We start from the raw sequence: 15,309 nt of genomic DNA, 5'->3' as shown, positions 1-15,309 counted from the left end.
GCCTTCACTAACTGATGTTATTAATACCTCTCTCTCATCTGGGGAATTCCCATCATTTTTCAAAACTGCCATTGTAAAGCCTCTGCTGAAGAAACCAACACTAGACCATAACGATTTAAAGAACTACCGCCCAGTTTCTAATCTCCCATTCATATAAAAAATCTTAGAAAAGGTTGTTCTATCCCAGCTTGTATCTCATCTAAATTCAAACAGTCTTTTTAGCAATGTACAATCTGCATATCGCCCTTGCCACAGTACTGAAACTACTCTTCTAAAAGTAGTTAATGACATTCTCTCTGCATTGGATAGCGGAAAGATTACAGTCCTCACCCTCCTTGATTTGTCTGCAGCATTTGACACAATAGACCATGATATATTACTTCACCGTCTCCAGCATGTATTTGGCATTCATGATACAGCCTTACTGTGGTTCAAGTCCTACTTAGTCAACAGGACACAAATTGTATCTGCAAATGGAATACACTCCAGCCCAGTTGATGTATGTTGTGGTGTTCCACAGGGGTCTGTTCTTGGACCTGTTCTCTTCATTCTGTACACTCAGCCACTCTCAAGTGTCATAGATCATCATCCAGTGTCTCACCAACTGTATGCTGATGACACCCAAATACACAAATCTAGCCACCCAACTGAAGTTGATGCTACCATCCAAGGTGTAGAGGGTGCATTTCTGATGTGAAATCATGGTGACATAGAACAAGCTGCAGATGAATGATGATAAAACTGAGGCCATTCTGATCACAACACAAACGCTTTCTCATTCATATCCTTTACCTCAAACAATAAATATCAGCAACGCCAACATTAAATTCACACAATCAGTACGAAACCTAGGTGTTACTCGGGACAGTACTCTCACATTGCACCAACATGTCATGAACATATGCAAGGCTGCATATCTTGAGCTGAGACGCATCAGCTCAATTCGCAAATATCTTTCAGTTGATGCCACTAAAACACTTGTGTGTTCATTAGTACTTTCAAGACTGGACTATTGTAACTCAATTCTGCCTGGTTCATCTCAATATCTACTCCAGAAACTTCAAAAAGTTCAAAACACAGCTGCTCGGATCATACTTAGAGTACCACGATCAGAGTACACCTCCCCGCTGCTCTGTACCCTACACTGGCTATCCATTCGATCCAGAATCAAACACAAAAATTGTTCTCTGTGCTATGTTTCACTGTTGGACTCTAGTCCAACATACCTATCCGATCTCACCCATGTGTACACACCAGCAAGATACTTACGCTCCTCTTCTGACAATCGTATACTCATTATTCCCACTATGAAAACATAGTCATATGGACAGCGTTCTTTTGCATACCAAGGCCTAGCAACGTGGAATGAATTGCCCACTGAACTTAGACACAAAGACACAATGATCACATTCAAGAGGGCTCTCAAAACTCACTTATTTCGACTGCAAGAACAAACTTAAGACCTAATAATATTTCCTACCTGAAATATTCTCAGCAAGTCTTTTTATTTTTTAATGTTTTTCTGATTTCATGGTGTTTGTTTTTGTAATAATATTATTATATGTTTTTTATCTTATAGGTGTTGTCTAATGTTGTAAAATGCTTAGAGCTTCTAAAGATTAGGCGCTATAGAAAGTCTTCATTATTATTATTATTATTATTATCCCTGTTGGTTTTTTAATGTTGTGTTGAAAAAAATTTGATTCAGTGGATGGATAATAACGTTAACTCGTGGAGTGGTGAGCAGTTTCTTCATGGATAAAAACTGCGCTAACAAAAAATGTCATGCACTGCATTCAGTTGAATGTTGAAAAGGACAAAAACTGTGAAACTTAGTTGTCCTGCCAAAAATTAGTGACAGATGTACAGAATGATGGATACAAGAATTCCTATATGCTCCTGCCTCATAGATGCAGGTGTATAAAAAGATGGCTCATAAAATATAACTGTGCAAAAAATGAATAAAGCAGTCTAAATAGATACCTCAACATCATCCTTCCCAGTGAAAGCTTTGATGTATCTTGCATTAATCCAAGCTCTAGATACACGGTTGTCCAAGAAAACTACATGGTAGTGGGACTGCAAGGGAGAATAAATAAAACATGATTGAAACTGTACATGGGAGATGCTAATTGGCTAAATGCATATCTGCCATGGGGTTGGTAGGGGTTAAGTGCACTACACTGGGTACCATAAAAGGTCATATGGTACCCAATCATGTACTAAGGTCATTTTGAATTCCTTTACCTTTCCATGATGTACTAGTTTATCTGCTATTTACAAATACCAGCATTTGCTGAACCTGTCTGACCACGGTGTTGATTCTTACAGAATGAAGGCAGGTATGCAATTCTACAATCTTGCCCTCAAGGTTTAATGAGATCACAAATCAGTACTGATATCAAGAGGACAAATATGGCCCAATAACCCAATCATGACTATGTGCATGGCCAGGGATGCTAATTTATCAGCATGCATATCAGGAATTCTAGCATCAGTTTTCAATACGCATGATAGCTCATGGCATGAGAAAAAAATCTTGCAGAATTGAAGCCAACTTCATGGTCTATGCCTGAAGTCAATTTCTCACAGAAAAATAAATCTCTGACATTAAAACATATTGAGAACCAATATTTGTTGCATGATTAAACAGATAGTAATCTATTCCAAATATGTGAGGCACAAAATGTAGAAACATGTCAGAAATGTTTTAATAATGAATGAAAAGATCTGAAATGTTTCACTGACAAGAAAATAAATGAATTATTATCAATTACGGAGTTTATTTCACCCACTTAAGACAAGCCTTGGATTGCTGCATACGTGCCAAACCCCCCATCCACCCACCCATCCCAAGAGGTATGAGCCTAATTATTGCTATTATAATTCACAAAAAAGTGTAATTTGAGCAAAAAAGTGAAATCTATATATTACATGCCAGAATTACAGCGCACATGAAAAAGGTAACATTTATTTTTGCTACTAACAAGGTTCAACAGCTAGTAGAAATTCTTGTCACAAAGGGCAAGGTCTATATGGATTATTATCAGAATACAAGCACAAAATATACTGAAAAATTATTTATATTCAGCACACCTTTAACTAATCTATATGTATAACTTTTGCTGAATGATCGTCAACTGGAATTGTGCAATGAGCCTGGTCAGGTGCTAAGAGTGCTGTAGTACATTACTCTCATATTCTTCTTTTATGGTTTTTTTTAAGTGATGTTGATTTATCTGACATGTTTTGAAGACTGAAAAAAATCCTTCTGCTCTAACATTTTCTCATCCACGACTCACATAATAAAGCATTCTGCATATCTGGTGCCATGTTCTTTAAAAGCATAGACTGGTGCACTGCTTAACTAGCTTACCAATAAAATGAATCTGAGGAAAAGTTCATACCTGATGAAACTCACCTGTCTTCTTGGAAATGGGTAAAATACAGTTGCTATAAATAGGTTCAGCAACTATAGGAGGTACTCTTATGCTATTTATACACAGTAGTCATCTTTTTTTCAATTATTCTCAAGTTTATGAGTGGAATTAAAGAGATGATAATAAAAATGACAAAAACAGCATTTTATTGCTTTATTTTAATGTTATTTTTTAATGTGACAAAAAAGTGTAATCCCTATAGTCAAGCATAAAATGTAATTTGTTGAAAAAAGCATAATGATTACACCAAAAGCATAATGATTGGCATTTATTCTCAAGTTTATGAGTGGAATTAAAGAGATGATAATAAAATAACAAAAACAGCATTTTATTGCTTTATTTTAATGTTGTTTTTTAATGTAACAAAAAAGTGTAATCCCTATAGTCAAGCATAAAATGTAATTTGTTGAAAAAAACATAATGATTGGCATTTATGCAAGTAGGCAGGGTGAGTGTTCCAGGCAGTCTTCTTTATGGCAGCATTTGCCAATTCATGTTGGCATGCTTAAGAAAATATACAATAACAAAGAAAAACAACCTGAACAAATTTGTTGTGGGTAATACCAATCCTAATAATGTGGGAATTAAATTATACAAACACTGTGTAGCTAGCAGGTGCACAAACACTCAAAATAAACAAAAAGGATACAGATAAATGTAAAAAATACAAGGAGTGGGACAAATGTCAGATGCAACACAGAAATGAATATGTTCAAATGAAAATATGCTGAAAGACACAAGAAACAGTGAAAACTTGGAGAACAAAAAGACAAATGTAATATCACAAGGATTGCAAGGAAAAGAAAGATACTATTCCCAACGAAAGAAGATGAAAGTGACAAAGGTATCAGACTGGGACCATGTTTTTGTGCTAGGCCTCCAATTACTAAATAAAGGAGGGATTCATGGGCAAGGATCAGTGCTAGGAAAAGAGGCTGCAATGTAATAATAACAACAGGTGATGTATTCCTAATATTAAAAAGATTGAGGGGTTTTATACTTGGGGGTGAGAGGTGCTTGCATCTAGCTTACATAACAGACACATTGTAATGAATTAAACTTAGTTCATTAATGTATTCTTTTACGCTATTAACCACTTTATTTTGCAGGAATTTTATATATAGGGTAATGTAAGTTGATAACGACTGACTGATACAATGAAATAAAACTGACCTGGCCTTTACAGCATGATAAAATGTGTGGTTCATTCAATGTTGACATTCATTCTACAGTAAAACCTATTATGAAAAACTGCCCCTTCTGCCAACAAAAAATGGTCTCACAAGACAGGTGGTCTCTCATAACATTTGTGCAAAAAGACCAGTTTCCAAGGTCCAATTTCAGAACAATTTAATGAAAAATAACCACAATCACTGTACTATATTATATTCTTCATTTAATAGTACTTACTAAAATACTGTATACATTCATCTGAAAACAAAATTATTTTCACAATTAAACAAGACTTACCAAAGTTGCAGTTTGATTCGGATTTTATGAACCTGTAAGTGCCTGAGGGATCACATGAGATGGAATTGGTCACGTGATGAATCAGTCTTTAGAGCATAATCAGCTTGGATGCCTCAGAGAACAACAATAGGGTGGGATATGCATGAAGATAATTAATTTGCATATGGGTGGGCATGTGATCCCTCAAGCACTTACAGGTTCAAAAAATCCCAATCAAACTGCAACTTTGGTAAGTCTTGTTTAATTGTGAAATTTTATTTCCCCAGTAAGTGCCTTGGGATCCCATGAGATTTCAGAGTTTATGCATCCAAGCACAACAATGGGGAAAAAATAAAGCAAAATGGATATTTGTGATACTAGATAAAACTATAAAGAACAATATATAAGCATCTGAGATTGAATCAACTTTTATTATTTTTGATAGCTGGGATTTCCCAAGCACAGCACTGCTGAAATCTAAGCTAACTGAAGATCCTAATGTGCAAGTTTTATTTGTATCGACAGAGACTTTAATGTCAGGAAGCAGCCTGCAATTCTAAAACATTGATGTGGCTCATTTTCTCAGTACTACTCCAGCAACCACCAGTTTTAACATCGTCTGTCTCATTTACCCCTCCCCATCCTATAAGAGAACTGTCACTTCGATAATAATGTCTGGGCTACCTCTGAAAATAGGCTTAAAACTAATTTTACCATTTTGGATCTACCATTTAATTGTATCTTTAGCATTGCTGGAAAGAGAAATTGATGCATCATAATTGCCCTCATACATTTTCAGTAATCTGTCTTTCTCCCTTTCCAAAGGTTTGTAGTAGAGAGGGGCATATTCTAAGCCTGGCTCACTAGTAACCATTGTGCCTATTAATTGTGCTAATTCACAAATAGTCAAATGTTTCCGCTTCAACACTGTTTCAAAAAACTCAATCAATGCCTGTGCCTTTCCCTCAAACAATTTAACCATCTAATTTAATGAATTAATGAGAAATCCCACAAAGCTGATAGTTTGTGTAGGTTGCAAAATGGATTTAGTTGGGTTTATTGTAAATCCTAAATCGTCCAATAATGGAGCAGTATGGTACACATTGTTTTGATGCTTTAAGTATGTTGAACCTAGAGGAAGACTATGATCCAAATAGACAACATTGAGATAACCCATCTTATGCAAGGAAGAAAAAACAGGCTTCATTATTTTGGTGTATACTTGTGGTGCAGATGCCAGTCCATCTGGTAAACAGGTGTACTGATAAAATTGTCCTTTCCAGTGAAAGCATAACTATTTGCGAAAAGCAATGTCAACTGGAAGAGAGTAATATGCATCTTTCAGGTCCATAGAATCTTTGCAAACCATGGTCATTGCTGTTTTTAATGTCTCCATAATAAAATGGTGATGTACCAAATGTGCATGGAAAACATGCAGGTTAAGAATAATCCAGATGCTCCCATCACGCTTTTCTCTAGTGAAAATGTTAGACAAGTACTTTACACAGGCAAAGTTTATTCTCTCCAATACTCCCTTTTTTTAAAGCAGTTTATCAACTTTAGTTGTAATTACAGTGGATTCTTTGTCAGAGAATTTTCTCTGTTTTGGAATACAAGTTTGGACTTTGCTGCTATCGAGTTTGAGTCTATAACCTTTCAGATTAGATAAAATCCATGCATCAGAAGTTATCTTCTGCCATTTCTTAGCACACCAACTAACTTTACCAGCAACAAAATGTTCTGGCGTATTCTATATAACTGGATTTTCAGAGAAGTGTTAAAATGAAAATCTGTGCAAGCAAGAGACGACGAAACATCGGATAAAAGAAATGCATTCACAAAGCACATATTACCTAACGGTAGCAGTTAAACAAAACTAACAGAATATGCCTATTTATATAATATTTAAAACCCCTAAATGGAATCTATCATTCAGAAATGGGTGACTGCATTGCAGATTTGGCCGCTTTACCTACACTTTCATTGCATTTAATATACCAATGTGACAAAGTATCTAACAGCAAACTTGTCTGGAGACATGGAAGAAGAATCTAATTTAAAACCTTATGAACTATAGGAATAATTATTTTCACAATCTTAATAATCTTTACTCTTGCATAGGTCTTATCTTCAAAGAGTTGCAAGGAGGTCTTTATCTGGTCAAAATTATTCTAGTGTAAAGCTGATTTTTAGTAAGAGTAATAAAAAATAAATGGACAGTGTCTACAGATTGCTTTAATGTATTTCTTTGCCTCAATACTTTCTGTATACTATGCTCCTGACATTACTTACTGGTACCATACTGTCAAAAGATTCGACATCAAAGAAACATTCTGCATCTGGATCTATCTCAACCATAGCAGGCCACCTGCAAACAAAAAATTATTGTTTTTCTATACTTTGTAAAGCATTATTTTTAAATGAGCCACCTGACATAATTGTGACCCAGGACTTGCATCGTGTACCAATATGCATGGTTGTTATGAGTGAGCGTGTGAGTAATCAATCGCGATGCATGATTCCCGTGCATCACAAGTATTAAAATCACTTCCCCGCCAAACTAACAAAGCTTCAGGTATTCCTACTGTAGGCTGGAGACAGACAACACCTCGAGCAGTGCGAATTGTGAAGGGCACTGGTCTTTCACACAAGTGAAAGACAAGGTATTAAATATAATTTGGAAAAATTATACCCTTCGAGCCTGGTAATGGATAATTAGTTTCTGTGCTAAAATTATACATGCCGGTGGGTGGGTTGTATACTGTGTATTGTATTCGTGTCGGTTATATTCTGTATTGTGTTTGTCTTGTATTCTAAGTATGCGTTTTGTATTGTTTTAGGTTTAACTCATACCATTTATAAATCCCACAATCGACGAGTTAGTGTCATTATTTCAACCCGAAACGATAGAGAGCTCACAAAAAAGTTAAATGAAAATTATGCCAGTCTTCATTTCTTACAAAGCATAGATTTATTAATGCAGAGAACTGTAATGTTAATCGGTGATGGGTATAAGTATTTATGATTTTAAAACCCCAAAAAATAAATAAATTGAGAATTCATTATATTTAGTAAACAGCTCACTGATGTTGTACAACCTGTAGGAAGGTCACTCCCTTTTGTAAGAAGCAGCTCCAACTTTGGATTGCTTTATCTTACCAGCTCCATTGCTGAATGCCCAAACCAAAAAGAAACAAACAAATGAAGTGAAAATCACGTCACTCTTGTTTACTTTTGATCTCCAAGAAAGAAGCTCCTCAAATAAATATACATTTTAAATTGAATCACATGTGTTCATAATACAGCTGTTAATGCCAAAAAAGTTACCACAAAATCTTAATAATGTTCCTGCCACTGTGCCTTCTGCTGGAAAGTGGTATCAACAATTCTCCTTTGCAGTAAAAAAAACAACACACACGCAAAAATAATAAACAAAAGGAAGACAAAAGACACAAAAAACTAATATTAAGCTCCAGACCAAGAAATTAAATATATAAAAGAAAAGTAGGGAGAACAAAAAATGCCATTAAATAAAATGTTTTTTTTTATTTTTTTAAAATATCAGATCTAATTTGGGAATCAAGCATCCAACCAGAACAAAGAGGAATTACACATATTAGACAAGTTAGTCATACACCCTAAATGCATTAACTACTGTAAACAATATGTTCTTACCTTGAGACAAGGTATGTGTGTAATTAAAATCAAATATTTATATTGGGGAGATATATACAGCTGACATTTACTGCAGCACAGTCAACAGCATTTAGACATTGTGAAATGTATGTCATGAATATGTCAACATGACCTGGCCAGACATGCCAACTGTCTTGAATTGATTGGCAGTCTCCTGATTGTGTGTAGAAGACCCAACAGTCAATGGCAGGAGTAAAATTCTTGCAATTAACATATCAAAGAATTTTTCGAGTCATTCCAAGTCAACAGGAAGTAACAGGGCAATTGTCGTATTGACAAATCGAAATATCTCAGCTTTTTTCTTCTTCATTATTTCCGAGTTGTTCTGAGTCAATATGAAGTAACACTAACAGAATAAATTCTGTATAAACAAAACAAATTAAAAAAAAATTTCATACTTTCCAGGTTGATCCAAATCAACAGGTAGTAACAGAACATCTGTTGTATAGACCAATCAAAAGAAAATTTTTGATAATAATTCTCTCCAACCAGTACAGCTGTGTAAGTTTTTAACACAAATCTACCAGGTACCTGATGAAAAATCCATTGGGCACTTGACGATCAAAGAAAATTGTATTAAATGTGTACAAACTTGAACTTCTTCATTGTTGGTTGATGCTGGCATGAACAACATGCAAAAGTGTATTTTTTATGGTAAAAGTGTACAAGTTGGAAATATAAATAAGCCCCACTGGATTGACAAATAGATAGGAAAATTTACAACAAAATTGTGTAATAATACTTGTATTATTGTCAGAGTGGAATATATCACAAATACCATATTTACAGTGTATGTTGGGACACTGTATTTATTTTAAAAGTAATTTTTTTGTGCACTGTATGTTCTGGGACACATCTTTTTTTTAGTCATAAGTTGTGGGACACCTTTTAAATCATTAGAAACTTACATGTCGGAAAATGCACTCAAACGTAAATTTTATTAAAATAAATTTTTTTAAAAAGTAAATGGTGTGAGTGTTGTTTGTTTACACTTTTCTTCCTGGATGCATATTTGCTAAGAACAAGAGCTCAGGTAAGAATGATTCGTTTGTGCATATGAGAACAAATTCAACTTTTTCTGTTCTAATTTAGGCTTCAACAAAGTTTTTTTTATTATTAAATGCCAAGATTTATTTGCCATTCGTGCTCATTAGAGGACTTATTTTGGCAAAATAACTATTAATGAGCACAGTATAAACTATTCACTGTAATTACGTAAAAATATATTCAGAGAGAGAGCAAGAGAGAGAGAGAGAGAGAGATACCAGTAGATAGTGACTGTACAGAGTGATTGATAATAATTCCAAAACTGAACATCTGTTATTTACACAGCAGTGATATCTGACATAATCCAAGTACTGCTGAACAAACTTGAATGCCGCTAATATATTTAATTTAAATCCTTCAATCTGTCCACATTCTTAATTGCCCACTCAACTTCCTCGGGATCAAATCCATCAAAAATGTCCTCTTCCTTGTCGCTGCCATCACATTCAGTATCTCTTATGATACTGTCCTCACACCCATTCAAGTTATTGGTAATACCATAAACTTTAAATGATTTTTGGATCAGATCTGGCTTGCACTGAAGAGGTTCGACTGCTTTCACAATCCAGTCCACAACTGTTTGTTTATCTGCACTCTTAATATGAGATGTGTTGTCTTTTTCCTTGGAGAGGCCCTCTGCTGCTTTAAGAATAAAATTTGTCAAGCTTTTCCTCATGTTGGACTTGACTGGTTTGTTTACACTGATGTCTAGTGGCTGTAGCTTGGAGGTGCATCCTTTCAGAATAACTGCAGACACCGTGTTACCCCTTCTCAAAGCCTGTTTTACAGTATCTGTAATATGCGCCCAGAATGAATCCAACACTAAAATAGATCGTTCCTTTCCTGTATGCTTGAGATATATCTCTTTAATCTACTGCAGCATCACCTCCTCATCAACCCAACCCTTCTCCTGCACATGTACGATCCATCTTTTTGGTGCCTGGATATCTTTTAGCTCCCTTCCACCACAAAAAATTATCACTGGCGGCAACACATCTCCTGCTGCAGAAACTGCAAGCACTAAGGTTAGATGCTTTTTATCCGCACTAGTCGTGTGAATGCTCACACTGTTAACACCTTTCTTTTCGACAGTTCATCTGGAATGAGATCAAAGTACATAGGAGTTTCATCCATGTTAATTATCATCTTGTCTTCAAAATCATCTTCTTCTCTTCTGGCCTTTACGAATTCATGGAATAATTTTATTTTCTCCTCCAAATCTTCTGGTAGATGCTGGGCCATCATTGTCTGCGAACAAAGCACAAGGTTGTGTCACTTTAAAAAAAACATGTAGCCCAGTTCCTACTGGCTTAAAACTCAACTTCTGGACGTTCACTTGACACATACTCCTTGGCATAAGCGCATATAGTGTCCACACTAACAGGGATCTGCAGATCGCGTTGAACAAGAACCCACTTTGCAATTTTTCCATCTAACTCATTGCCATATGACACTGGTCTCCCACTCCTTGCTAAATGTCCCCATTCATTCAGCTGTGGAGAAAAATCTATTTTTTTACCAATTTGCAATGGTTGATTTGGGGATTTTGAAATGTCTTGCTGTTACTCAATTCCATGCAATTTTGTTAAAGTTGACAACTTCCTCTTTTTGCTTTAATGTAAAACGCTTGTAATGCCCTCGCCTGACATAATTATCATAGGCATCATCTCTCTCCTGACTGGGGTCTCCAATTTCATGTCTTTTTGCAGCTGGTTCATTTTCTTTTACGTCACACTCCTCTCTAGCACGCTTTTTTGGTCGACCTATGGGCATTTTAGGTGAAGCTTTAGGCAACGCATTTTCTTTCCATGCACAAGGCAAGGCCTCTTCACTACTTGAGCATCGCACTACAAACTTATCCATAATAGCGGAGATCTATAATGTGGTTTATTTTGTTTTATTTTTATTCCCTTTTATATATGCTATGTACGCGAAAACAATGACTGCAAGGAATCACTTTTTGTGTAAATGTGTGAGAAGTTATTGTTTCAAAGTGTTCCATTGTTTCTATTTATTTTCAAAATCCAAGTGAAAACCGGTAGAAAGAAATTTAAGTTGGCTTCCCCATGTCGGCCGACTTTGTATGCAAACGTATAGTCTTAAAAAATCTCCACGTTAAAAGGAATCCAAAGTCTGCTGTTTTTTTAAAAATCACCATAAGTTCTGGGACACGCAAAAAAAATTATTATTTTTTCGTGTCCCAACATATGCGGTAAATATGGTAAATTAAAAAGAAGTCCAAAAATTCATACTAGTTTTCTGATAAAATTCTGAAATCCTTCATTGTCATCTAGTATACTGATATGGTTTTGTAATTCTTAATATTGTCTGACTCCTTTTCCTTGGCCTCAATGTAATATGTGGGCACTTATGCTGGGACTGAGCTTGGGCACTATAAGTAACACTTTGATCATACAGTTTGTGAAATATATTAAAGGCTGCAACTGAACATGTGTCAATCGTGCGGCAAGATCAAATAACCACCTTTTGTTACTTGCCACTAAGCAAGTATCACTTGCAGCTCAATCAAACAGTTGTCACGTGGGAAGACAACTAAGAGATTAAGGTCAAACATTAAAATGAAGAGGCAGAACTCTACTTGGCACTGAACAAGTACACATATTATATTCATGGCTCTATCAAAAGGATTATCAACTTGAAAACAAAGTGAGTACTGCCTTTACAACCCAAGGGTTTATGGGGCCACATGCACTGCTAGAGAACTTGTATACAGTAAATGGGTACTTGGGGGCTCATATTTTTATCCAGGTTATTATCAAAGAACATGTACATGGGTACCAGATCACAGCTCTATCAACCAGATGAAAAGAAAAAACACATGTAAATTTAATTCTGAATGGACAATGCAGTGCATGCATATAATAAAAAGTACATAAGATTACCAACATGCATTTTGTGTAGTTTGCGATTCCGACTTTGGAATATTTCATATAGGGAAAAATGATACTGAAAAGCAATGCAAGAATTCCACTCATATAACTAATGATAAAATGGCCAGGTCAATGCCAAAAATCACCATTTTCAGCAGGAGATTAAACTTATAAACACACACACACACACACACACACACACACACAGATTATTCTTTTCTTAAAAAGATAAATTTTAACAAAATGATGTTATTAATAGATTATAATTGTTGGGGCCAAGTGTGTGATATAATCCCACTTACAATCCCCGTCTCCCACTTTAAATGACCAACAGTGCCACTTTCATTACCATACCAGATGGCATGTCTGCCTGGTAGTCAGATTCATAACAGAAGCAGAAACGTTGGGTGTGCTAAGTGATATATCTGTCTGATGAATCCCATCAAAATTGATGAGGTAAAATTGTACTTCTTTCTTTTGCCTATCTGACCCATCATTTTCATGTCCTGGCCACTTTTTGCTCTGAATCTCAAACTTATCCTACTTTCTGCAAAGGTTCACTTGTTAAGTGTGCAGTTCAGACTGGTCTGCTTTAAATCTCACACCAAAAGGTCTAAAATTTGGAAATAAATGCTGGTTCTGAAAACCAGTAATTTTTGGTCTAAAAAAATGCATCTCAAAAATTATGCTTTTCCCACTGTAATTTGTAATGCGAGTAGAAGGTATATATTATCTGGTATGATTGTATAGTTACATATATCTACTTTTCTTTAATACCACCCATTTTATTGTATCATAAATGACATTGACATTACTGAGCTCAAAAGTAGGGTACAACCTCATGACGTGTGAACATAGCAGCCCGAGTTAATGAGTTAATGCAAAATTTCATGAAGACATGATGGACAATTCAATGGACAGAGAAGGGTAAAACTATATACCCTACCAATGTTGTGGTGGGGCATACAAAATAAATTTAAAAATGCAACTATCTTACCATGGATAGCCAGACATCTTGACCCAAACAATCGATCCTTCTGTAAACTTGGTAAATATATGATCAGATTCATTATACTCTTCTTCTTTTTTGTCACAGCTGTTGAAATTCTCATCTGGAAAGAAGTTTAAGTGAAATACTTTTCACACTGAATTCAGTTTTGAAGGTTTAAATTTGTTGTGGTTAGCAAAAGACAACAATTTTGTTAGTACATAGATGTGTGAACTAAGAAGAGATTTTTTATTGTCTCCAGTCTATAAATCCTTACATGGATTGGCTCCTGAATATCTTAAATATAACTTTAAACATGTTGAAAATGTATATATCTATGAATTAAGTTCCATCTCAACCAGCATATTATATTTACCTACACCAAATTCTGAGTTTTATATGAAGAGTTTTGCATTTTCTGGAATCAAAGTATGGAATTCCAAACCACTCAATATAAAGTCAGCTGACTTTAAAAAGCTTCTTAGTCAACATCTACAGAAACAATCATTTATATGATTTTGCTTAATTCAGTACTAAAACTCCTTACAACATTCTTATATCATGTGCTACCCTACAATGTTTTTATTCCTGTTTACTATTACTCTTTTACTGAATCCTGTATGCACTCATCCTTAAAGCACTCATCCTTAAAGCCTTGTACATATTTTATTGTAACAATAGATCAATTTTCCAATCTTTAATAGCATTTGTTGTCTAAAGACACTTGATCTTGTAAAAATTGTGCCTATATATATATATATATATATATATAACCAAATGCAGTTGTAGACGGCATCATGGAAGATTGGTCAGTTGATCAAGTGAACTTCTTTAAATAATGTCATCATTATTTTTATTATTATTATTATTATTATTACTATTGAAATAAGTTTTAACTATAAGTTTCTTAAAGTACAGGTATGCAACTCTCAATTTTAATGGCATTTATAATGAATTAAATTTAATGGAAGTATATGATCAGCAAATATACTAAAACAGCCACAATGGCCCTTTGTGTAAAATCTATTCTAGGTCATGTAATTGCAGGATTGATGCTAATTTACAAAACAGGGCCATGAACAAGATAGTAAGAAAACAGATGAAGAAAACCACACAAGACAAATAGTAATGTAATATAAATTTTATAATTTTATTTCTCTGTCACAATGTCATAATGTATGTATGTTAGCTATGACAATATTTACAAAAGTATTATGTTAACTGTTATATTTCTAAGATCCTCAATTCATCTGAACAATGCATTAAACAAAAAATATGGCATGAATACTCAATAAACAGAAATTCTATCACTCATAGGAACTAGCTGTGGGGTTATGACATTATGGAACTGTCAGTACAGGGTTGCCAAAGTGCTTCAGGTTCATCACTGAACTGTAGCAATAGTGTGTCAATACTCTAGTAGGAGAATTTCTGCTTCAAAAGTGTGACTATTTGGATGATAGGACATCATCTTCAAGTGCTACTAAACTATGCCAGCCATAATTAATTTGCTCTATGCACAAATTATAATTACACAATGCCTGTCCGGTTAAATCACATTTCACAAATGTGTCACTTATTTTAGCTGTCATGGATACATTTTCTTGTCTTCAATTCAAAGAAACACACTAGCCATTTGAATGAAAATGTATTCTTCATATCTTTATCAATACACTTCACTCTTTTCCTCAGGTTTTGATTTTGGGGGACAAAATTCTGATTTCCTCTGATAATTTTGCTTCAATCATTTTCAGCCACAATGTTTTTTCTCAAACAGAGTGTTTGAAAAACACTGAAT

The 15,309-nt window shown here is 34.8% G+C and overlaps 1 protein-coding gene across 3 annotated transcripts in view; it reads right to left on the bottom strand.

The window, feature by feature from the left end:
* LOC149782009 (uncharacterized) overlaps positions 1 to 15,309 on the bottom strand; it is a 158,920-nt gene that overhangs the window by 44,338 nt on the left and 99,273 nt on the right. For all 3 annotated transcript variants that reach the window (XM_089933411.1, XM_089933413.1, XM_089933412.1), the window contains exons 14-16: positions 13,521 to 13,635; positions 7,182 to 7,257; positions 1,984 to 2,079 (exon numbers count right to left, since the gene is read on the bottom strand). In XM_089933411.1, the coding sequence (XP_089789537.1) occupies positions 1,984 to 2,079; positions 7,182 to 7,257; positions 13,521 to 13,635 (287 nt within the window). The remainder of the gene's footprint in view (positions 1 to 1,983; positions 2,080 to 7,181; positions 7,258 to 13,520; positions 13,636 to 15,309) is intronic.

This window comes from Sinohyriopsis cumingii, chromosome 15 (assembly GCF_028554795.1).
Source record: "Sinohyriopsis cumingii isolate HCF-2022 chromosome 15, ASM2855479v2, whole genome shotgun sequence".
Classification (NCBI taxonomy): Eukaryota; Metazoa; Mollusca; class Bivalvia; order Unionida; family Unionidae; genus Sinohyriopsis; species Sinohyriopsis cumingii.
The sequence above is the reverse complement of the archived record's forward strand: the minus strand, read 5'-3'. Positions and strand labels throughout refer to the sequence as shown.